The sequence below is a fragment of the Haliotis rubra genome, unplaced genomic scaffold, assembly GCF_003918875.1.
Source record: "Haliotis rubra isolate DU_JTF1 unplaced genomic scaffold, ASM391887v1 Scf938, whole genome shotgun sequence".
Classification (NCBI taxonomy): Eukaryota; Metazoa; Mollusca; class Gastropoda; order Lepetellida; family Haliotidae; genus Haliotis; species Haliotis rubra.
The window spans coordinates 104,166-128,035 of NW_025767677.1; the positions used below are offsets into that span (position 1 = coordinate 104,166).

At 43.7% G+C, this 23,870-nt stretch overlaps 1 protein-coding gene across 5 annotated transcripts; it reads left to right on the forward strand.

Annotated features, from left to right (window-relative positions):
- Positions 1-646: 646 nt before the first annotated feature.
- LOC124264700 (metal tolerance protein 9-like) lies at positions 647-18,387 on the forward strand. 5 transcript variants are annotated; one of them, XR_006895220.1, is made up of 13 exons: positions 647-874; positions 2,085-2,288; positions 3,317-3,488; positions 4,240-4,333; positions 6,367-6,502; positions 6,661-6,817; positions 7,415-7,585; positions 8,213-8,341; positions 8,477-8,590; positions 16,455-16,767; positions 16,799-16,863; positions 17,012-17,122; positions 17,160-17,452. XR_006895220.1 is itself a non-coding variant. In XM_046699463.1 (12 exons), exons 2-10 carry the CDS (start codon positions 2,232-2,234, stop codon positions 16,757-16,759), a joined length of 1,335 nt encoding a protein of 444 aa, XP_046555419.1. In that variant the 5' UTR covers positions 647-874; positions 2,085-2,231; the 3' UTR covers positions 16,760-16,767; positions 16,799-16,823; positions 17,534-18,387. The 5 variants fall into 5 exon arrangements, 2 of the variants coding, with proteins under 2 accessions (XP_046555419.1, XP_046555420.1); XR_006895221.1 differs by having other exon boundaries at positions 17,012-17,085; XR_006895219.1 differs by lacking the exon at positions 16,799-16,863 and having other exon boundaries at positions 16,983-17,122.
- Positions 18,388-23,870: the final 5,483 nt, after the last annotated feature.

Genomic DNA, 23,870 nt, shown 5'->3' on the forward strand with positions numbered 1-23,870 from the left:
AGAGAGGACACAAATTATTCTAACATTTATCATGCAATTTTTTAACTTCTTCACATTTCTTACACTCCGGTGCATTATGCGAACATATGCAGTGTCTACAATTATGAGTATATCAGCTTGAATATGATTACGCTTCTTTGTCTCTGGAATCAACACTTCTACCCAAGTGAGCAGGAATCGAATCGAAGAGAAAACGAAGTTAAACTTCTTTACAAACCATCCCCATTGCTAATGATCAGTAATATAATTATTTTAACTGCCGTTTTCCCTGTACTAATTTTCCTATTTCTCTAGGCCGATCCACTCCACTTTGGGCGTTTTTCTCCAAAGAACAGAAGACATTCATTTAAGTTGGGCAGACAGAGGTTTTAAAAGTTCATTTTTACAGTTTTCATAATCTTTAGTTTTGCAGCATTGCTTGAACACATTCCTAAGTGTGGTCGGTGTTCTTACCTTGTTCAAATTTCTACGAATAAATCAGAACTCGATTTGCTACCATGACAACTGTGTCGACTAATTAAAAGAATGAAAGCAAATTCTATTGTCGCATGATAATTCTAAGTTATTAAGCTGAATATCCTCACTCATGTGACAGGATTCCATTAAATAACCGCGCTTACTTTTAGCACTTACCCAAGAACGATAACTCTAATGTAGGTTGCCAATATAATCGCGATACTGCGTTTATGATTGTGTACATTTATAATATTCGTCGATACCAATCCAGCAAACACGTCACTAAGAAAATATGGTTGGTTTACAAAAGTAATAACAAGGATAACTTGATGAAATGTGGCTTGCTGTCTGATTCTATCCATGACGGCGTTTCAGCACTAAACTAAAATGGCCTGGAGAAAATATATCGCCCGAAAATGTAAGCACCACAACTCAAGAATAAAAACATTATAAATTCTTATTTGTATTTGTGACACAGTAACCATATTGTAGAATCGTATTTGTTGCCTTTTCTCAGTTGATTCTTCTTCTTCCACGGCAAGAACCGGGTTCTTCATAGAAGGTTATGTGATGAGGGATGATTGTTGTGTTTTTTCAGGATTTGTGGTATAGGTCCGTCTCCTATTCTCGCGGGTTTCCTATTCTCGCGGTAAACTCGTATTCTGCCGAAATCGCCGATGCGCGACACTTAGCGGTTGTTTACATCACCGACTGGTAACTAGGAAGTGGACCAAGTCTGTGAGTGTTCAAAATCTTGCAGTGTCACGAATATTAGGGAGTTTATACCAACTTGGACATATCATTACTTTTTCCCGCCCTTCCCGGCAGGATTGCTCTTACATACACTCAATAACATTAATTCCTGGTAATACCGCGAGAATGGGAGAAGCCTCGTTTCGTCAGTGGCGGATGGCATTGTTTATCACCGGGCTCACGAGTGGTAATTCACCTGATGGATCTGGCAGCAGATAGATGTAGATGTTAGACGAGAAGGCCTTTCATTTAAAAACAACATGCATTAATACGATAAGAATTATTTGTGTTATTTTTTCAGCCGATATCCGTAAGTACCGCGAGAATAGGAAACGCCTTCCTATTCAGTTACTATTGTCGTCATTTGTTCAGTGGACCATCACATTTGTAAGGTGGATTGTCTAGTGGACCATCATATTCATCTCGTGGACATTCACATTTGTTTCATCATATTTTGTCTAGGGACATTCATATTTGTTTAGTTTACCATAGGGGCAGTGGGGTAGCCTTGTGGTTAAAACGTTTGCTCGTCACGCCGAACACCCGGGTTCGATTCCCACATGGGTACAATGTGTGAAGCCCATTTCTGGTGTCCCCCGCTGTGATATTACTGGAATATTGCTAAAAGCAGTGTTAAACCATACGAGTCAATCAGTTTACCATAACATTTGGCAAGTGCACTTCACATTTTTCAAGTGGACTATGACATTTTGCCTAGCAGACCATCATATTTTTCTAGCTTTGTTGTGATATTGCAATTTTATATTTTTCTCTGAGTGAAATGTATTCCCTGTTCCCTCTTACTATCATGTCTGTTACATCAGTAACAAAGGATTGTTTCTTACTGTTGTAATTATGTGTACACTGTCTTTCAGCAAATGGTCCAGTGCTACAATGATGAAAGTATACACTGAAACAAATGGATGATGTTCATGAAGATGATGGCTTCTTCTACACATCTGAATCCTGCAGCGACTAATCCTAAATCCAAATAGTCCCAGTCCCAGCTCAACTATACCAACATGGACAAGCAGACTCGTTCCTTAGAGAAGCTACCAAAAGCAGAATCTCTAACACTGGTTTGTATTACGTCCGAGATTACATTGTATGTCAGGTCAATGGGTAGTGGATGGGTCGGTGGGAGTGAGGTGGTTGTTGATGGGAGGGAAGTGGGGGGGTGGATGGAGGTAGGGGTGGAGGGATGGGAGGGAGGTGGTTGTTGATGGGAGGGAGGTGGGGGGTGGATGGGGGGGGGGAGGGGGGTTGATGGAAGGGAGGGGGGGTGGTGGATGGAGGTAGGGGTGGAGGGATGGGAGGGAGGTGGTTGTTGATGGGAGGGAGGTGGGGGTGGATGGAGGTAGGGGGTGGAGGATGGGAGGGGAGGTGGTGGGAGATGGGAGGAGGATGGGAGGGAGGTGGGGGGGATGGATGGGGATGGGAGGGAGGTGGTTGTTGATGGGAGGGAGGTGGGGTGGATGGATGGGAGGGAGGTGGTTGTTGATGGGAGGGAGGTGGGGTGGAGGAGGGGATGGGAGGGAGGTAGGGGTGGATGGAGGGAGGTGGGGAGGGATGGATGGGAGGAGGTGGTTGTTGATGGGAGGGAGGTGGGGTGGAGGGATGGGAGGAGGTGGGATGGATGGAGGGGGTAGGGTGGAGGGATGGGAGGGAGGTGGTTGTTGATAGGAGGGAGGAGGTGGGGTGGAGGGAGGGAGGGATGGATGGAGGAAGGTTGGGATGGATGGGAGGGAGGTTGGGCTGGATGGGAGGGAAGTGGGGGTGGATGGATGGGGGAGGTAGGGGTGGAGAGGAAGTTGGGGTGGATGGATGGGAGGGAGGTAGGGCCGGAGGGAGGAAGGTTGGGGTGGGTGGATGGATGTATGGGAGGGAAGTCGGGGTGGATGGATGGGCGGGAGGTAGAGGTGGAGGGAGGAAGTTTGGGGTGGATGGATGGATTCCAGCACTATCAACGCAGGGGATACCAGAAATGGGATTCACACATTTACCAATGTAGGAATTGAACACAGGCCTTTGGCGAGACTAGTGGATACTTTAACCACAAGACTACCCCACTGTCCCTCAATAAACCTTAAATGTGTTTCCTCTTCAGGATTCTGCCTCCACATCACTTATCCCCAAGTCTGCGAGTGATGAGCGAGTTCTGATGGGGATGGCACCACGACAACGCAACTTGGTGAGAAGCAATGAATCTTCCCAGTTGTCCCTGCACAGCATGGTGTTGATGACGGAGGTAGCTCCAGCCAACGGAAGCCTCATCAGTGGTAAGACACACGTAATGACGGATGTTTTAACCTCTGTGAAGAATTGGTCCTCAGCAACCCATGCTTGTCATTAGAGGCACAGGGGCGGTGGGGTAGCCTAGTGGTTAAGGCGTTCACTCGTCACACCGAAGACCCGGGTTTGATTCCCCACATGAGTACAATGTGTTAAGCCCATTTCTGGTGTCCCCCGCCGTGATATTGCTGGAATATTGCTAAAAGCGGCGTAAAACCAAACTCAACTCACTCACTCATTAGAGGCACATAACAGATCTGGTGGTCAGGCTCACTGATACTTGTCATGATATCCTGGTTATGTTGTTGATAGCTCATGATTTAAACCACAGAAATGTCCGGTCCAGATTTGATTGTTTATAAAATTAATCACCAATCAGTGCAACTGCAGTCATGCAGATTGAATGGTGCAACAACCAAAACTGATGCACATATTTGCAGTTGTATATGCTCAGATATCTTAACCACCAGAGGAATTTCCATTTTGATAAGAGGGTGATGGGTAGCCTCGTGGTTAAAGCATTTGATAATCATGCCAAAGACCTGGGTTTGATTCCCCACATGAGTACAATGTGTGAAGCTCATTTCTGGTATTATTACTGTGATATTGCTGGAATATTGCTAAAAGCAGCAGAAAACCTCCCTCCTCCCTCTCTCCAGTTACTTTGATAATGCTTGATTGTTTGCTTACAGGAGTACAAGCAATAACCAGTCACACTGTTACACTTGCTTTGTACAGGTGATGATCATTCCTGGAGAATTCCGCTGTCAGCATTTTCCGACAAGAAGGCTGTGAATCATGACCCAAACACGCGACTAACACGAAGAATGAGGTGAGCACCACTTCATTTTGTTTGTTGTACATGATAGCGATCTGTATGTAATCAGGTCTCGCCCAGACGATCTAGTGATTGACATCATGAACATCAAACTATTACATTATCAACCACACATGTGTGCACAACAAGTGCAGGAACCTTGAGGTAATTTAGGTACAGAGTTCTGTCCCTTTACTATGTCAGAGAGGTTTGAATACCATTCGTCACCACTCGTCCCTTTCCGTAACCTCCAAGAAGACTCGTCCCCCACTCGATACTTGTTATGTGCGAAAATACGACAAACCAATCAGAACAAGCGTAAATGAGCGCGGTGCTTTGATAAAAATAATCCTGAGTACTTAAATTGTTTATGGCATTATGTTATTGTCTAAAGAATCATGAAAAATATATATCGTCATATTGAAAGTACAAAGAACGTAGCTAAAAGGATTTTGCTGCCTATTATGAAGTTTTTAATAAGAATCATGCGATTGACGGTGAGAGATTCAAATACACGCGCGTGCGTTTGTTGACATAACTGCTCTCATGGGTCCAACTGAGTGTATTTCTGATGATCTTGCGGGCTTGTTATGGATATTGAACGTGCGCTTCAACCAATGTTAGGAAATGTAATTATAATCGCTACGAGTTTCAAAACAATAATATCATATTTGTATGTAACTAATCAACCTTAATCTTTAACATTGGGCTTATATTTCATAGCTCTGGGGATATTTTAGTGTAAGTGTTTTTTGGGTCATTCATATATTTTTCAGCGAATCCATTTGAAATTCCACCAGGGGTGTGACAGCAAGGTTACATGAATGTTCAGTCTGAGAAATATTTTAAAGTCATTTTTGAGTATCTGCTTTTGGATTTAATGTAGCTGAATTTTTGTGTGTGTATATTCAATAAAACAATTCCGATTTGTGATGATTAAACCCTATTAAGAAAATTAACATAATTGGAAATATAAGGTCACCGCTGGTAATAATTACATTAGAATATGTCTTTAACAAATATGTTATTCTCTTTCTTTTAGTTGTATCAAAGTGGTTTAATTCTTTAAAATAAATAAGTATAAAAATCCCCAAAACAACAATCTATCAATGTACATGTGCTTCCGTGATATTAAGAAACATTGGAATCAAACAGGGATAGAGTTGTCGTTCTTGTTTAAAGTAGTTCTGATGTTCATGCGCCAATATGAAATCCTTCCAGAGGGGCACGAGTCGCTATTCGGCTTGTCCCGGAATAACACGAGTGGGTCACGAATGGTTTGAATACGTTGACTTCAGCTTCTTTATTATGAGGGACACAACATTTCAGAGTATATTCTTACTCCTCCATCAGATAAGAATATACTCTGAAACATTATGTTCCTCATAATAGAGAGGTTGACATCCATAAATTCTCACCTTTAATGTGTATCACTCCTGAATGTCATTCAAAGAATTTTCCATGCTCTGACAATATGATATTTATGCCTTAGGCTGGAGTCATTTCAGGTTCCTCTCCGTACAGGTTCACATGTCTTGAATGACTTAACTATTTTTAGACTCTTGCTATCAACCACTGATTGGTGACAGTAACTGGGTGGGCTTCCGGTCAACTACCACATGAAATATAAAACTCGACTCCTTGTTTTCAAAAGTATACATGGTCTAGCTCCTCAGTACCTACATGATCTGTTCCACCGTTATACTCCTGTACGTTCCCTCCGATGAAATGACCAGTGTCTTTTTACAATTCCTGTGACTAGGACAAAAACATATGGTGACAGGTCACACGAGACGACTGGCCCTCATCTCTGGAACAATCTTCCATCTCACCTCAGAACACAACCAGATTTAGCTGTTTTTTAATCAAATCTAAAGACTTGTCTATTTGCTGAAGCATTTGAACTCTATGTGATATCAATACCATCTTAGATCCAAAGCACCTTTGAGCGGTTTATTGGCGCTATACAAGTATTTGGATGGATGGATGGATGGATGAATGGATGTGTAAGCCACACTGACTGACTGCATCCCCTCTTGCTGTTCCAGGTCATACTACAAGGCTCAGGATGAGCTGATCACGGCCTACGAGACACTGCAGCAGGAACAGCACAACACAGGGGGAGAGGAGTATGGGCAGAAGACAGCGTCCATCATGTCCAAAATCTCATTTGCTGCAAATTTTGTAAGCGAAGCCGTTCTTATGTGTGTTGTGTTTGATTAAGTGTGTCAGATCTTCTTTTCAAAAATGAGATACAAGTTACAGCAATGGTCAACCCTTCCCTGAATTTGTATAAGCTCCAAAGGTTAACTAAAATTACAATTAAATTAAACTGGTTGCAGGTGCTTCTTGTGGCCAAGATTGTGGCAGCAGCTCTGTCCAGCTCAATCTCTATCATCTCCAGTTTGGTAGACTCGGTAGTAGACCTACTGTCTGGGATTATCATCTGGTGGACGTCCAGCACGATGAAGAAGAGAAACCCTCACTTGTACCCAAGTGGTCAGTCATCATTTCTATTAAAAACAAAAACCTATTTACTGCACGCTACTACAACATTTGAGACAACTTATATATCCTGTGGGTATTCTGACATAGAATTGGTCTCAGTGAGTGAGTGGGTGACTTGCTTTTAGCAATATTCCAGCAATGTTACAGCAGAGGACACCAGAAATGGGTTTTACACATTGGGCCATGATGGGAATTGAACGCGGTTCTTCGTGGTGACAAGCAAACGCTTCAAGCACAAGGCTAAGGAGGAATGGGGATATAGAATAATTATTTTACTGTTTCCTTCCATGTGCTCTGAAGATGTTAATGGTTCTATATCCCCATCAGACTATTAAAAGACATTACTGCATGAGGAATTCATTGTTGCAGTAGTAGTAGTAGTAGTAGTAGTAGTAGTAGTAGAAAGTAGTGCATGCATGTAGTAGCCCAGACTGAAGCTAGTAGTAGTAGTAGTAGTCAGTAGTCCTTGTTGTACCCATTAATGCCGAAAGCACCAGGCAGGGGTAGTGGTAGTGGTAGTGGTAGTGGTAGTAGTAGTAGTAGTAGGAGCAGCAGCAGTACCCCAAATGAACTGTGTTAATATTCTAGGTCGAACAAAGTTGGAACCAGTGGCGATAGTGATATTATCCGTTGTGATGTCTCTAGCATCGCTGCAGTTGACCATCGAGTCCATACAGAAAATCATATCTCTGGCCAATCAGGATGGAGCTGTCCCACAATTTGATGTTGTCACAATAGTTATTGCAGCAAGCACAGTCGGTGAGTAAACAAGCATGTCGTGTTGACACCAGGCGCTATGAGGGACTCTTGCTTTTTTTGTAACCATTACAATAGTGTCCCTATGAAGATTCAGACTGAGTAAGTTTCACGCTGCTTTCAGCAATATTCCAGCAACATCATGGTGGGGGACACCAGAACTGGGCTTCACACATTGTACCCATGTGGGGAATCGAACCCGGGTCTTCATGATGAGCTGATGCTTTAACCACTAGGCTACCCCACTGTTCCTCCAGGCTGGAATTGATCTTCAATAGACAACAAGTGATATTGGGTGGTCATACTCAGTGACTCTTCCCCAAATGTGTAGGTCAGTCTCCATGATGTCTGTCAGTGGGTTGTCTTTTCCAGGATAAATATGTTAAAGACTTTTGTCACATTGATGGAAAATTGTGAATGAGATGTTTATCAACAGACAAACAAAACAGAATCGGGATGACAACATAAACAAAACTATTCTGGCAACAGCCGTAGAGCTACAGTATTGTGAAAATATTTTTAATTTTTTAAAAATGCAGAATTCCTGCATTTTTGACAAAGTGACAAGTCAAATTACTGAACAGTTGTTCAACATTTCCAAGGTTCACTTGTTCTATGTCATTGTTTCAGTGATAAAACTGGCGTTGTTCATCATGTGCTACATCTATCGGCGTCACGGTAGTTCGGTTGCTGTTCTCATGCAGGATCATCGGAACGACGTCGTCTCCAACACAGTCGCCATCGTCTGCGGATATCTTGGTAAGTTAATTCACCTCACCTCACCTCACCTCACCTCACCTCACCTCACCTCACCCACCACACCAGTTTGTCTGGCTTGTGTTTGCCAAGTTAATAACAAATTATTTTAATAGAACCAACTTGCCTCTACTTCAGGATCAGCTCAGTTTATGGGGATTGTACAGAACAAGAATGTGGTGTTCATCGACCCCATCGGTGCCATCATCATTGGTTTCTTCATCTTCGTCAGCTGGTGGAGGACAGGAGCGGGTGAGTTCTATAAATAGATTTACATCCAAATTTGTCGAAGGAAGGCATTTTCTTCAAGAAAATCAAGTGAGCTTATTCCTTGACCTGCTTTGCCACCATACAGCATCACTGACATCACTATCAGTAAACATCATCTCCTAAGAAACCGAGGGGTGGTGGGGTAGCCTTTTACTTCGTAGATAAACAAGGAACTAAAGTGATAACCTGTTGTATTGAGATAGCATAGGCGTAGGAACAGTTTAAAAGTTGGGGGGGGCAAGATTTGAGAAATTGATAACGGGGGTGGGGTGGAGAGAGGAGATATATGAAAAGGACAGACGAGTTCACTTGCTTTGCAATTTCTCCACAAAGAGTGTCCCAGCCCTGGTCTGCAGCTTTAGAATACTTCACAAGAAGGTCTTTATAATAACTTATTCTCTTTATATTTGGTCTTAAATATCTGAAAAATAAGAAATTGGAGTCACTGTCATTTTTTCTTTATGATAATCATATTTTGGGTGCTGACAAATAGAACAATAGGGTACTGAAAAACAATAGTTTTATACTATAAATATATTATAATTACATTCAATAACAAGGCAGAAGTGAGCACAGCTCACATACCCCCGCTTATAGTCTGATCGCCTTCAATACCATTATTGAATACCAAAATAATGTTTTAGGAAAACTTTCAATTTTGGCATCATGCAATTGAAAGCCAAAACCCACAATGGCACCATAAGGGTAAGTACCATGCCAAATTTGAAGTTTGTAAGTGGTACAGTTTTTGAGTTATTCTCAGAGAAACCATTCCGGACGGACGGGCGGACGGGCTTAGCACTATATACCAGCGACTACGTCGTAGCGGGGGTATAATAATGCAGCCATTCTTATTTCATACATGAATTCGGCTTTCAGATAAAACCAGCTCTCTCACTGCCAATGTATGAGTTTGAAATCGTGTCTTATTGTTATTGTTTAGATTTTCAATAAATAAATCAAACAGCATCTATTATACTTAAAATTTTTAACTTACCTTACCATAGGTCTTATGCATATTACCTCAAGCTCCGCTTAAAGAGATCAGACAGTCGTTGATTCGCCATTCTCTAGAACGGCCACCTCGTGTATCGACGAGTGTACAGGCAACGGAAGTGACGTGATCTCCCCTCCCGAGCAAGCGCGGTCCATCCAAAATCACTTTTACTTCAAGCGTCTTGCTTGTCAGACGTTTTTGTTTTCGCTAAGTTTTTCAGACACTTACTAATAGATTTCAGATATTAAAGTTGTTGGTATGTATGTTTTTCTATCTTATGTCTCTTCTCTGTGGGTGAAGAACATAATTTACAAGTAACTTCACTTACCTGGCTGCCTCGTGTTTATGTTTTTTTCACTTCGGTTTGGGGTATGTCCCCACGTTCCGAGATTTTTCCACGTGGCATGTTTGGGTGTTTTGATACCTCTAGGGTTCTTCCACCTTCTGTTTCATGCTTGTTTATGTGTACCTTCTTATTTCTTGCCTAATTTGTGTGTTTTTTCCCGCTTTTTTCGGCTCAGTGGGGGCAGCCATCTTGGTTGTTTACACGACTGTCCCACTTACTTGGGCGTGCCCATTCTTGTTGTAGGGGTGCTTCCATTTTTCTTCTGCAGGGGTTTTGTTTCTAGGTTTTTACGTTTCACATTTGTGTGTTACAGCTTTTTGTGTGCATGACCCGGCAGTTTTGTTGCATCTGCAAGGTGCAGAAGTCTGCCAAGGACCCACACCCCTGGTGCCCAGACTGTGCGACTGTTGCCTGTTCCATTGACGAGCGCTGTCACTTTTGTACTCCGCTGTCCGTCGCAGATTTCAAGGCCTACCTCAGCGCCAAGAAGAAACGCTTGCCACAACGGAAGAGGAAAATGTCTTCCCCTGTTTCTTCTGTGGACTCCCAGTCTTCTCCCCCTCGTACGCCGGTCGGTCGCTCTTCTCCTGTGATAGATCAGCCGTCCACCCCTGTGCCTCGTTTGCTTACGACTGAAGCCATGCGCCCGTCTGACGCCTTTGTTGACCTATCCCACCCGGACGCTTTGTCGCATCTGGAGGTTCAGAAGTTGCTTCGGAAGCTCCTTTTGCCGGCAGCTGCCGGAGCCCAAGCTAGCACCGTTCCAGCGCCGTTGCCTAGCTTTGTCCCTGCGCCGATGCCTGTGGCACTTGATTCTCCCGTTGCTGGCTTGTTGCTTCAACCAACGTCGATGCCTACGCCGACGCCCATGCGGACGCCGACACCTCTGCCGACGCCTATGCCGACGCCTATGCCGACGCCTGTACCGACGCCAGCGCCAGCGCCAACTCCGACGCCTTTGGCAGACTACCGTATCCCCAGGAAGGCTACGGTGTCTAGAGAGGAGGACCTACAACGTCAGTTAATGGAAGAGCGTTCCCGACGTCAGGATGCCGAGCGTTCCCATCGTTCTCGACGATCTCGTTCCAGGTCTCCTCGGCAGCATCATCGGTCTAGGAGTCCTCGTCTTAGTTCGGATACTTCTCTTCGCCGTCGTCGGTCTGACTCAAGGTCTCGCTCTCCCGTACGTTCCAAGGATAGGGAGAGGCGCTCAGGGTCACCGATGCGTGGGAGGCGATACCGTCGGTCCCGTTCAAGGTCACCTCCTGTTCGCCGCTCGCCGCGACGTCCACGTTCCCCGACGGTTACTTTGAGTGCTGCTTCTCAGTTGTCATCGGTGCGCCCAACGAAGCCTGCTGCTTCGGGTCAACGATTTACTGCTCCTACCGTGTCCTGGGAGGACACTGAGGAGCGCTATTTTTCTCCCGATTATAATGAGGAAATGTTGCAAGAGGATGATGATGATGGGGGCACCTACCTCCCTCTCTCTGCTGTGTTCGACTGGATTGCCGACAGACTGCCGGATTGTCCTTCTCCCTCTTCAGGTTCGGCCGACCCGAAGGCTATTCGGTCTTCTCCAGAGTTACTCCTCCCGCCTCACCCGATGGTGGCCGATGCTGTGGCTTCTTTGGACGCTGATTTTGCTACTTTGTCTCTCAATACCACTATTAAGGCTCCTAAGTCACGCAAAGGGGACTACAAGATACATAGTTTGGATTTCACTGATGGAGGCGCGGCTCATGATGAATCCCTCAAGCGCTTATCGGGTTCCCCACAGTCATCTTACCGAGTGCAGGACTCCAAGATGTTGGCCATTGATGCAGAGCTCAAGTGGATGTTGAAGCCTGTATCAGCGTTGGCCTCTGCAACTTCGGCTGCAGCTTGGGATTTGACGGAAGACAACGTGTCAAGGTTAGAACATCTTACCACCCTGTTTCAATGGCAGGGTAAGGTGTTGCATGATTTGCTGGCGCACCTCCGGGCGGCTTTGGCCATGACAACGGTTGTTCGGCGGATGGGTTTCCTGGAGCCCTGCTCTTGGCAGGAAGAGTTTAAAAGGAAACTGTTAAGAGCCCCTTTTGCGTCTCGTTTCCTCTTTAATGACAGCATTCCGGAGGTGTATAAGGAACACGCAGAGCTTACCAATACGGAGGTTTCTTTGTCTACGTTTGAAGCATTGAGTTCGGCCTTTCGTGGCAGATCATCTACAAGAGGTAGAGGGAAGCGCCGTTACGTCCCGAGAAGAGACTCCGTCTGCGATGCCTCTGGCAGAGGACGTGGCCGTGGCAGGTCCGAACCTGTTTTTCAGCGCCGTCAGCAGGACCGTCCCTGGGGCACCCCATCGACCCCCGGCAGGGGTAGGGGGAGGTGCCCTTACTTCGGTCGCTGAAGTTGCGACCCAACACGACTGGGACCTCCCGGCCCCAGTCGTGCCGGTTCGTCCTACTCCAGTAGGCGGGAGACTGGGGATCTTCTGGCCCAACTGGACAATCCTGGAAGACCCGTTTGTCACCAACATTCTCAAGACCGGTTACAAGCTGCCAATCGCTGTGTCGCCGCCTCTGACTACAACGCCCCAGTCACGTGTGTATGCTCCAGACCAACAGTTACTGCTAGCAGACAGCATTCACACTCTGTTACGCAAACAAGCTATAGAGACAGTGCTGGACCCCCAACAGTCCCCAGGGTTCTATTCACCAATCTTCCTGGTTCCCAAGAAGGACTCAGTGAAACTACGCATGATTCACAACATGGCAGTTTTCAACCACCTTTATCTTTCGGAACCGCCTCACTTCCGCATGGTGTCCCTGGAACAGCTACGAGCCAAGCTTCCGCCCAGGGTCTGGTTGGCCAGCCTCGACCTTCAGGATGCCTACCTGCATGTGCCCATTTACCACCGTCACAGGAAGTACCTGAGGTTCTTTTTCAACGGGTCCCACTACCAGTGGAAAGTGCTTCCGTTTGGCATTTCCACAGCCCCCGTGGCTTTTTACTCGGATTACCTCGCCGATCACCCGGTTCCTCCATCTCAGGGGCATCGATTTCGACCCTTATATAGACGACTGTCTCATGAACCACCTCGACCCTCAGTTGCTTCGCAAACAGATGCACTTTGCCATTCATCTCTTGCAGCAACTGGGATGGATTATCAACATAGACAAATCCCACCTGGAGCCGTCCCAGGAACTGACGTTTATAGGAGGCTTATTCCTGACGCATTGCGACCTTGTCAGGATTCCGCTGGATCGCTGGAGAAAGATTGTCAGTTTCGCCAACCGAGGTCTATCTCAGCCGCTCGTGCTCAGGGAGTGGCAGTCCCTCTTAGGTCTCCTCACCTCAGCCCAGGACTTGACGCTCAGAGGTCGGTTGATGCTTCGGCCGTTACAGGGCTTCCTGTTGCCTTACATCCAGGCGGACGACCTTCAGTTGAGGTTCCTTTTGCTCCTGCATCTCCACGCTTACCTCCGTTGGTGGGCTGTCGAGTCGAACGTCTGCGCAGGAGTCTCCTTGACAGAGTTTGTTCACGATCACGAACTGTTCGTAGATGCGTCTCTTCAAGGTTGGGGTGCACACCTCTGCGACCAGACCACCTCGGGGCTGTGGTCCGCCCCCGAGCTAAGTTGGCACATCAACAACTTGGAGGTGCAAGCAGTCATTTTAGCCGTTCGACACTGGGTGCCTCTGTTGCGGAACACCAGGCTCCTGATAGCGTCGGACAATTCTACGGTGGTGTGGTTGATTCACAATCAGGGAACGACCAGGTCCAAACAGTTGTTGGAGCAGACTTTCCAGCTGGCCAGTCTCCTGGACAACAATGGCATCAGCGCCAGAGCCCGGCACATCCCAGGGTGCAAGAACGATTTGGCAGACGCTCTCTCAAGGCCGGGCAAACCGTCTCCAACAGAGTGGATGCTACAACCAGAAGCTTTCAAACTTCTTTGTCACAGTCATGGCCGCCCTCTGATCGACCTGTTTGCGACTCGCTTCAACACACAACTTCCGTTGTACGTGTCTCCGATTCCAGATCCGGCGGCATGGGCAGTCGACGCCATGTCCTTGTCATGGGAGGGTCTGGACGTGTACGCCTTTCCACCACCAGTTCTGTTGCCAGCGGTAATAGCAAAGGTCAAGCGGACCGAGACGATTCGTCTGCTTTTGGTCGCGCCTTGGTGGCCAGCCAGAACCTGGTTCCCAGATCTGCGCCGTCTCGCCGAAAGCAGTCCGCAACAGTTACCAGACTGGCCTCACCTGCTCAGGCATCCCCACAGTCGACAGTGGCATCCCGATCCGACTCGGTTTCATCTGTGCGGTTGGATCATCTGCAAAAGGCGCTGAAGGCGAAGGGCTTCTCCACGGGTGTCGCCAAGGTTATTGCTCGTGCTCATCGAGTCTCCACAAGATCACTCTATGATGATAAGTGGGTTTCTTTTGAGAAGTTTTGTGCACAGAAGTCCAAGGACCCGTTGAAAGCTTCTCGTCAGTTTATAGCAGAGTTCCTTCTTTTTCTCGAAGTCCCCGCCTCAAGGGGCAACACTATAGGTACTTATTTATCGGCTCTTAACTCCGTTCTGGCGGTCAAGTGCGCGACAAAAGATTTCCAAGGTGCCGGAACTCATCGCCGTCCTCAAAGCGTTTAAGCTGGAGGACCAGAAGGCAAAGCTCCGTCCTCCTGCTGGGGACCTTAACGTCGTTCTTCGTCATCTGAGAGGTCCCCCTTATGAGCCCTTGGACACGGCTTCTTTTGAGAACCTCTCCAGGAAGACAGCCTTTCTCTTGGCCCTGGCCACAGCAGCTAGGGTTAGTGAGATCCACGCATTGGATGTCACCAGGGTGCGTTTTGAGCAGTCACGGTATGGTCTTGTTCATCTCGGACTGCTTTGGGATTTCGTGGCTAAGAACCAGCTGCCGGGACAACCGGATAGGATCTTCTCCATCCCTCCTTTGTCTTCCATTCTAGGACCTCACGACACTGAGGAACAGCTGCTGTGTCCGGTGAGGGCACTTAAGTTTTATATTGCCAAGTCATCTTCCAGGAGGCAGTCTCGTAAGAGATTGTTCATCCCGTTGTCTTCTGTGGCCAAAGGTTAAGTTAATAAGAATACGCTTGCGCTCTGGCTCCGTACTACCATCCTGACCGCCTACGATGCGCAAGATCTGCCTCATCCTACAGCCAATAATCCGCACGAGATTAGGGCTCTGGCATCCACCATGGCTCTCCACAGAAACTGCACCATTCCAGCCATCATGGAGGGTTGTTTTTGGAAGTCTTCTACTGTCTTCGCTAGTCATTGCCTGCGGGATTTGGCCATCGAGGACGTGGAAGGTCTTCAATCGTTTGGTCCACTGGTGGTTGCTCAGCAACTCACCCGTCCTACCGCCCATTAGGTAACTACGTTTTCTTACCTTCTGGTCTTCAGGTTAACTTACACCTTGGGTGTATTTGTTTTCCTTAGGGTTGCCTTTAGTTACTATCTGTCTCCGGTTCCAGGCGCCTCCTGCGACAGTCTGCCGATTCAGTAGTTTCTTCTGGTTTTCCCTTGGCATGTGGGTGTTTCTTGGGACGGTCCTCTGGAGCCCGACACCGCCGTCCTACTGTCGAATCCATATGCATAAGACCTATGGTAAGGTATGTTAAGAATTTATTAAAATCTAAATATTTTAGATATTTAAATACTTACCTTACCATAGGCTGTACTCCCTCTGGGCTCTTCGACCTGGTCAGTAAAAGTTGCCTGTACACTCGTCTATACACGAGGTGGCCATTCTAGAGAATGGCGAATCAACGACTGTCTGATCTCTTTAAGCGGAGCTTGAGGTAATATGCATAAGACCTATGGTAAGGTAAGTATTTAAATATCTAAAATATTTAGATTTTAATAAATATGGCTATTACTGTAAACTAAATGTTTCTGTATAGACTACACTGTAATGTCAATGTATGTTGTCAACTTACCGCTGATTCGAATCCATGTTGGCTGTCAATAACAGCCTGACTGCCTCTACTTTCACTTTTGAGTGACATGAATTAAAAAATTTGGATTCTATCATTAGCGTAAAAAATTTGTTTGATCATGTTATTTTTTCAACATTACCAGAGGCTTGAATTTGTGTTTAATTCTCTAGTATGGTCCCTTAAAAACATTTCCAGCTTGTAAAAATATTTCTTGGGAGAAAGCTGACCCCCTGCCCCCAGTTCCTACGCCTATGGATAGCTGTGAAGAAATAACAAGGAACAAAACATGATAGGTTTTTATGTGTAAAGAAAAGTTGAAGAAACCTGAGCGAAAGAGCAAACTTATTCAGGTCCTGTAAAGCCATCAGCAGTCTCCTTCGTCAACTGATTACTACCATCGTAAACCTGTGAACAGTCTCCCATTTCTCAAAGACATATACGGATGTATTCACATAATCCAATCTATATGCATCAGGTGCTATTTAGCAAACAGTTCTATAAATAACCCCATGAACACTGTCGGAACACTTGGTGTATTTTATGTTTCCAGAGCAAATCAAACTGCTAACTGGACACACAGCTAAGCCAGACTTCTTGAGCAAGCTGACCTGGATTTCTCTGAATCATCATAGAGAGATCACGCACATCGACACAGTGAGGGCGTTCCACTTTGGCAACAACTACTTGGTGGAAGTGGACATCGTGTTGCCGGAGACGATGACGTTGGGGGAGGCTCACAACATCGGGGAGTCCCTGCAGCAGCGTCTGGAGAACCTCGACAGGGTGGAGCGAGCCTTCGTACACCTCGACTTCGAGACCACACACAGACCCGAGGAGGAACATAAGACTGTTTAGAACAGTTGGTGGTATTGATGATTAGAGGAAGGTTGTCAGGTGGTGTAGGAGTTGATGATTAGAGGAAGAATGTGGGTGGTACAGGTGTTGATGATTAGAGGAAAGTTGTCAGGTGGTGTAGGATTTGATGATTAGAGGAAGGTTGCCAGGTGTTGTTGGACTTGATGATTAGAGGAAGGTTGCCAGGTGTTATAGGACTTGATGATTAGAGGAAGGTTGCCAGGTGGTGTAGGACTTGATGATTAGAGGAAGGTTGCCAGGTGTTGTTGGACTTGATGATTAGAGGAAGGTTGTCAGATGGTGTTGGACTTGATGATTAGAGGAAGGTTGTCAGATGGTGTTGGACTTGATGATTAGAGGAAGGTTGCCGGGTGTTGTTGGACTTGATGATTAGAGGAAGGTTGTCAGATGGTGTTGGACTTGATGATTAGAGGAAGGTTGCCAGGTGTTGTTGGACTTGATGATTAGAGGAAGGTTGTCAGATGGTGTTGGACTTGATGATTAGAGGAAGGTTGCCAGGTGGTGTAGGACTTGATGATTAGAGGAAGGTTGTCAGATGGTGTTGGACTTGATGATTAGAGGAAGGTTGTCAGATGGTGTTGGACTTGATGATTAGAGGAAGGTTGCCAGGTGTTGTTGGACTTGATGATTAGAGGAAGGTTGTCAGATGGTGTTGGACTTGATTTTAGGAAAGTTGTCAGAAGTGTTGGTGATTAGAGGAATCTGACTGATAAGAGGAAGATTGACAGATGGTGTAGGGCTAACTGATTAGAGGAAAGTTATTAAGGTGGTGACGGTCTTGAGTACAATGCCATAATTTCAAATATGCTGGATATAATGCCAAATAAATGTTCCAATTCCTCATTATAATGCCAGTTTGCGTGCCAAAAGGATAGCTTGGCAAATCAGCTGCTTTGATGAGCTGAATAATTAGAGTGTGTACATGGTTTCTGTCATTGGTTAAGCTTATCAATAGTCACTCCTGTGGGCTTTAGCACTGACAATATTCTTATACCAGATTGGCAAAACTCATATGATGAGAATAATGGAAATTGATGGTGATGACTTTGTTGAAGAAGTCATTGTTTCTCCCCAATTGCTCCGATCAAAAATGCTCATGATGTCAATTACTGGATTGTCTTGTCCAGAATCGATAGTCCACAAGTATGGACTACCAATATCTTCCAACATTGCATCTGCTTGAGGTTTACTGGTAAACTTTATCACAACATGTATGTCGCTGTATGATCGAGAATATATTTGAATATCAAGTCATCAATTGGAATAATCTGTGAACAAACCAACCTGTGAGCCAGTGAAATTACTCAATGGCTTGTAAACTTGAATATTTCATACCAGATTATGTTGTACAATTTACTTTTACATGAATATTGCTCTCCTGATATATACACAATATTTTATGTTAATATTTCACTTCTTGGTTTATCACGTTAACTGGCAATTTGATGAAGGAGGAGTGGCATCTGTCGTCTATTACTTTATCTCACTGGTTATGGGACCCGCAAAGATCCGGGTTAGAATTGATCTTCAGTAACCCATGCTTGTCATAAGAGGTGACTAGCGGGATCGGGTGGTCAGGCTTGCTGACTTGGCTGACACATGTCATCGTATCCCAGTTGCATAGATTATTGCTTATATTGATCAGTGGATTGTCTGGTCCAGACTCGATAGTTTACAGACCGCCGCCATATAGCTGGAATATTGATGAATGCGGTGTTAAACAACAAACAAACGTAAAACTAAACTCACACTCACACTGACTGACTGACTGAGTTTGGTTTTACGCCGCTTTTAGCAATATTCCAGCAACATCACGGTGGGGTCACACTCACAGGTTATGGGGGCAGTGGAGTAGCTTAGTGGTTAAAGTGTTTGTTCTTAAAACTGAAAGCCTGGTCCGGGTTTGATTTCTGACTTTGGTAGCATGTACGAAGCCTATTTATGATTATAACTGCCGTGATATTGCTTGAATATTGCTGAAACTGCGAAAAAACCTCACTCACTCACTTAATTTATAAAAAATGATAAAACATCACTATATTCGATTTTATTGCTAAAACCATGTCTGTCTAAAATCAAATTCTGCGTGAACTGACACATCTTCATATATAAATCGCACAATCTCAATATGAAGAAGAAGAAGGGTTTATTTTGTATAAAGGCCATACGACCCATCGTAGCAGGTGGTACAATAGTGATTTGGGTTACTATTTTCATACAACAACGCTAACAGGAGCAGAATAAACATGTTCTAAGAACTTGACAAAATTATTTATGATGTTATTTTCGGATGATGTACATATGCTGCGGAGTGAATAATAATATCCATGGACCGTTTTCGGAATGTAACGCATATCCTCATAGCGTATACAAATATAGACAATATGGATTTCATCCTCAATACTTTTACAGTGTTTACATAATACAATATCATCATTGCAGGAGGCAGTACCTCTTCTAATATATTTGATACCTACTGCATTACACCCTGATCTAAATAATGTGAACAGACGCTTGCACTTATTACTTATGTTCAATGATAAATATTTTTCACAGGTCAACAGAGATTTATGGGACTTATAGAAAGACAGCGAAGGAACATCTAGGGACAAATGCCACTCTTGCATAGAGCAGTTGTTAATTCTTTCAGTAAACATATATTGGGAAACAATCTCAATATGCGACAACTAAACATGACAGTGATAAATCACTCATTGTTCTTTAGGTCAACAGACACACAGAACAAATACATGTTGTTTTATGATGTACACATGTAACTTATTATTTCATGTTTCCATGGATCTTGAACATATTGTATTGGAAATCTGTTGTTTTTCTTATCATTTCATAAACAAATGGATGTTATGAATATTTTTTTTAAAAAGGTGCTGATTTTATGCTGTTGATGTTGATGTTTACTGATACTTTGTTGAGATGTTGTTGTTTTGTTTCAAACTGTAGTGGTTACTGCTACTCTTTTTATTCCAAGCTTACCTCATAACATTGTAATATTCAATTGTTCTGCAATGGATCTGGTATATTTTTTGTCATCCTGTATGCTACTTATTAATGTATGTTTGTTTCCAGTCATTCTGTTGGTATTTGTTTAGTTTTTGTCTTTGAAACTTTAGGAAAGAATGTAGGATTGGAATCCACTAAACTGATCTTCAGTCTGAATTATCAAATTCTGGCTTGCTATTCTTGAAACTTTCGTAGCCCTACGAACTTCTTAAGCCCATTCTTAACACATTGGCTATGATCAAAGTTAAGAATTCTTAGGGCTACGAACATTTCAAGAATAAGGGCCCAGATGTGTCAAAATCAAAAGCACTAACAAGTTACCTCCCTTTGCTCAGAATTGGGGTGTTGTACATTAGTTTTCATGACCAAAATGCATCACTTTTCCAATATTCATTGCTATTTATTTCATGTAATTTCAGGCTATTTTCTTTCATTGAGGGCTTACACACAGTATACTGTCTCCAAACTGACCAGTGCTTGATTTATCATGGACTGCAACAAAACGTTAATTCATCCTGGGTTGACAGAGCACTTGTTTCCTGAACTTTTCCCAGGTTGATTAGTTCTTAGTTCATATTTTTATATGTCTGAATCCTGTCCATTATTCTCTAAACGTGATCATTAATTGGTCCTCATACTATGAGTGGAAGTAGGAATAGCATCCAGAACAAGGATTGTTTTGTGTAGTTGTGTGATATAGCCTTTACTCATTGTGTCATGAGACTCGTGGAAACCGAATATGTAGTGAAACCAATCACTCGCCAGTTTCTGCCCGACTTTTTTCACCTTATACCAGCTAGTTTGAAGTCAGTTATCCAGAAGGAGATACCTTATCAATATTGGATTCAAGCTTAGAACAGCTCTCCTACCTTTGCTCATCAAGTGGTCAGTCAGTGTCTTGGTCGATTCACAGGCTGTTTAATCTTGGGGGATGGTGGGTTAGTCTAGTGGTTAAAGCGTTGGCTCGTCACACCGAAGACCCAGGTTCGATTCCCCACATGGGCACAATGTGTGAAGCCCATTTTTGGTGTCCCCTGCCATGATATTGCTGGAATATTGCTAAAAGTGGTGTAAAACCACACTCACTCACTGTTGAATCTTGCTGTGGCACACTCACTCACTCACTCACTCATGGTTGAATCTTGCTGTGGCACAAAACTACATTCAGTTAATACTCAGGTGTGTTCAGTTTGAGGATTTTTCAGTATTGCTCATCACTTTACAAGGAGGTTGCAACATATAAATAAACTATTTTGACTATTCACAATTTTCCATGAATCAGCATAATCACTGACCTTTTTGTCCCATGCAAAGTATATTACTGTCATATTATTTTTGGACATAACGGTTTTTAGTTGGCTACTTACAGCATCACTGCTCAATAATTTATGCTGTGATGTAATAGCTGTGTTGCATATAGTGACTCGTGTTATAACAAAATACATGGAGGAAAGCAATCTACAGTGAGACAACTTGATATGGATTATCTCCCTTTGATCAGACCTGAACATAAATGAACTTTTCAGTGTCATTTCTTAGGAGTCGATTAATAATTGTGATAAGGATTAATCATGTTAAGATCTCTCGTATCTTGAAATAAGTCCTACACTGATATTTTGTTATGATGTTGATAAATCAAGCATATCCATGTGCCTCATTTCAAATGTTATTTTTCTATTTGTTGTAATAAATTGTTCTGAATAACTATGGTTTGTTTGTCGTCATATTTAGACATAGAAGCACAAGCACATTTTGACAGCATTCATATTTTCTTATCAAATGATCATCCATCTTCACATTTTTGTGTGGCTATGCACCTATGTTGTCTGGATATATGTTGTCATGCAGTCTTATTGAAATCAGATGCAATTCCAGTCTGCATGAAGAAATGATGACTCACCCTTTCACCTCCGTATCTGAAGATGCTGAATGAAGGATTAAATCAGATCTCATCTTTCTCAAACAATTTGGCTGTACCATCTCGATTCAATAATTGTAATTTTGACAAAAGAAGACTCACAATGAACACAAGTATTCCTTCAATGGAACTCCTGTTTGGGTGGTCAAAAATGACGTGTATAAAATATGGTTCAGTGTAAGTGATGGTCTTAATTACTTCCAATCATCTTATTCAAAAACAGTGTGCCTATCCACAAAGTGTTCATTGCATTATGAACAGTCGTAGGTATATTGTTTGTCATAGGCTTACAAATATTGCTGATCCAGGTGACACTATCCTAATGTCTTTATTCAGTTTCCATGTATGACAAACAAATGTTCAGAATTCTATCATTTAACCTATGCTTTTCTGATTAATGGTTGATAAATTGTTCCAGATTTTAAAAAGTCAGGTGCAACACCACAAAGCTGAACAATGTATATCCCAAAACTGATATGCTCCTCATTCCCAGTGTTCGAAATAGCTACTGGCCCACTATCCAAATGCTAGCTGATTGTGAATCGGGCCAGTAATATATTATTAAAGCTATACAGACTGGCTTGCTGAAAATCTGATAATTTGTTCTTTATTTAATGCACATGACTACGATTAAGTCGGTTATTCAGGTGTTAAAAATCAGTGTTACACGAAGATCGCTATATAAATAATGTTAATAGCATTGCGCCAAAGAGGTTAGGAACCATTACAACACAAATGTGTACATTCGACATCTTCAGTTGGCAAACATCACATCAGTTCTGACCGATGTGCATTTTGATATCGATATTTTGCCGGGCCAGTGATGTGGGCTAGCAACATTTTTACTTAACTAGCCCCTCTGGCTAGTGACTTCAAAATCAATTTATACACTGCTCATTCCCAAAAATAAATTGACTTGAAACATTGAGGTAACAACCTCTCCCACCCCCTGTAAATGTTCAGGCACCAATGATTCAGTTCTACGGTACGTATTTACGCATTTAACCATTTTTCTGTGGACATCAGAATAACAAGTAAAGAATAAATAACATCAAGCACAAAAATGTTTTGTGTAGCTGTGTGATATAGCCCTTACTCAAAAAGTGAATAAGCAAGTTTAGGTTTACGCTGCTGTTAGCAATATTCCTGCAATATCATGGCAGGGGACACCAAAAATGGGCTTCACACAATGTAACCATGTGGGGAATCGAACCTGGGTCTTCAGCATGACAAGTGAATTCTTTAAACACTAGACTACCCCACCACCCCATTGTGTCCTAAGATAGTGATTCGTGCAAACTGAATATGGAGTGAATCCAATCACGTGTCAGTTCTTGGTGACTGGTTATCACCTTAAACCAGGAACTATGCAGTCACTTATCGAGAAGGAGCACCTTATCAATATTGGATTCAAGCTCTCTCTCATCAGAATAACAAGTATGTTTTCTGTACCTCTTATTCAAGGCATGAAGATCCGGGAAGGAATTTATCTTCATTAACCCAGGCTTGTCTAAGGGGACTAACAGTTCTTGGTGACTGGTTATCACCTTAAACCAGGAAGTATGCAGTCAGTTATCCAGAAGTAGCACCTTATTTAATACTGGATTCAAGCTCTCTCTCTCAGAATAACAAATATGTTTTTTGTACAGCTTATTCAAGGCATGAAGATCCGGGAGGGAATTTATCTTCATTAACCCAGGCTTGTCTAAGGAGACTAACGGGATCAGGTGGTCAGGCTCGCTGACTTGGTTGAATGCTATCAATCACTGGATTGTCTGGTCCAGACTCGATTATTTACAGGCCGACGCTGTAATAGCTGGAATATTGCTGAGTGTGGCATAAAACTAAACTCACTCACTCACTCACTCTTATACTAGCACAGAGCCAGCATGGATCATCTGCAGAGGACGTAACATATTTTGAAGTTGGGATTCAAACCAAGGTTGAGATGAGTGAATGCTTTAACCACAACACCACCCCAAGCTCATTAAGGATTTGAAAGTCACCTGAGGAACCACATAGTGCACATAAAGAAACACATCATCTTGTTATGCAAAATTCAAAAGTATCAAACAGAGATGACAAATTGGCCTGTCACTTAACCAAGTATTTCTTATTAAATCTGTCCATCAACTCTGCCTCTTAAAACTC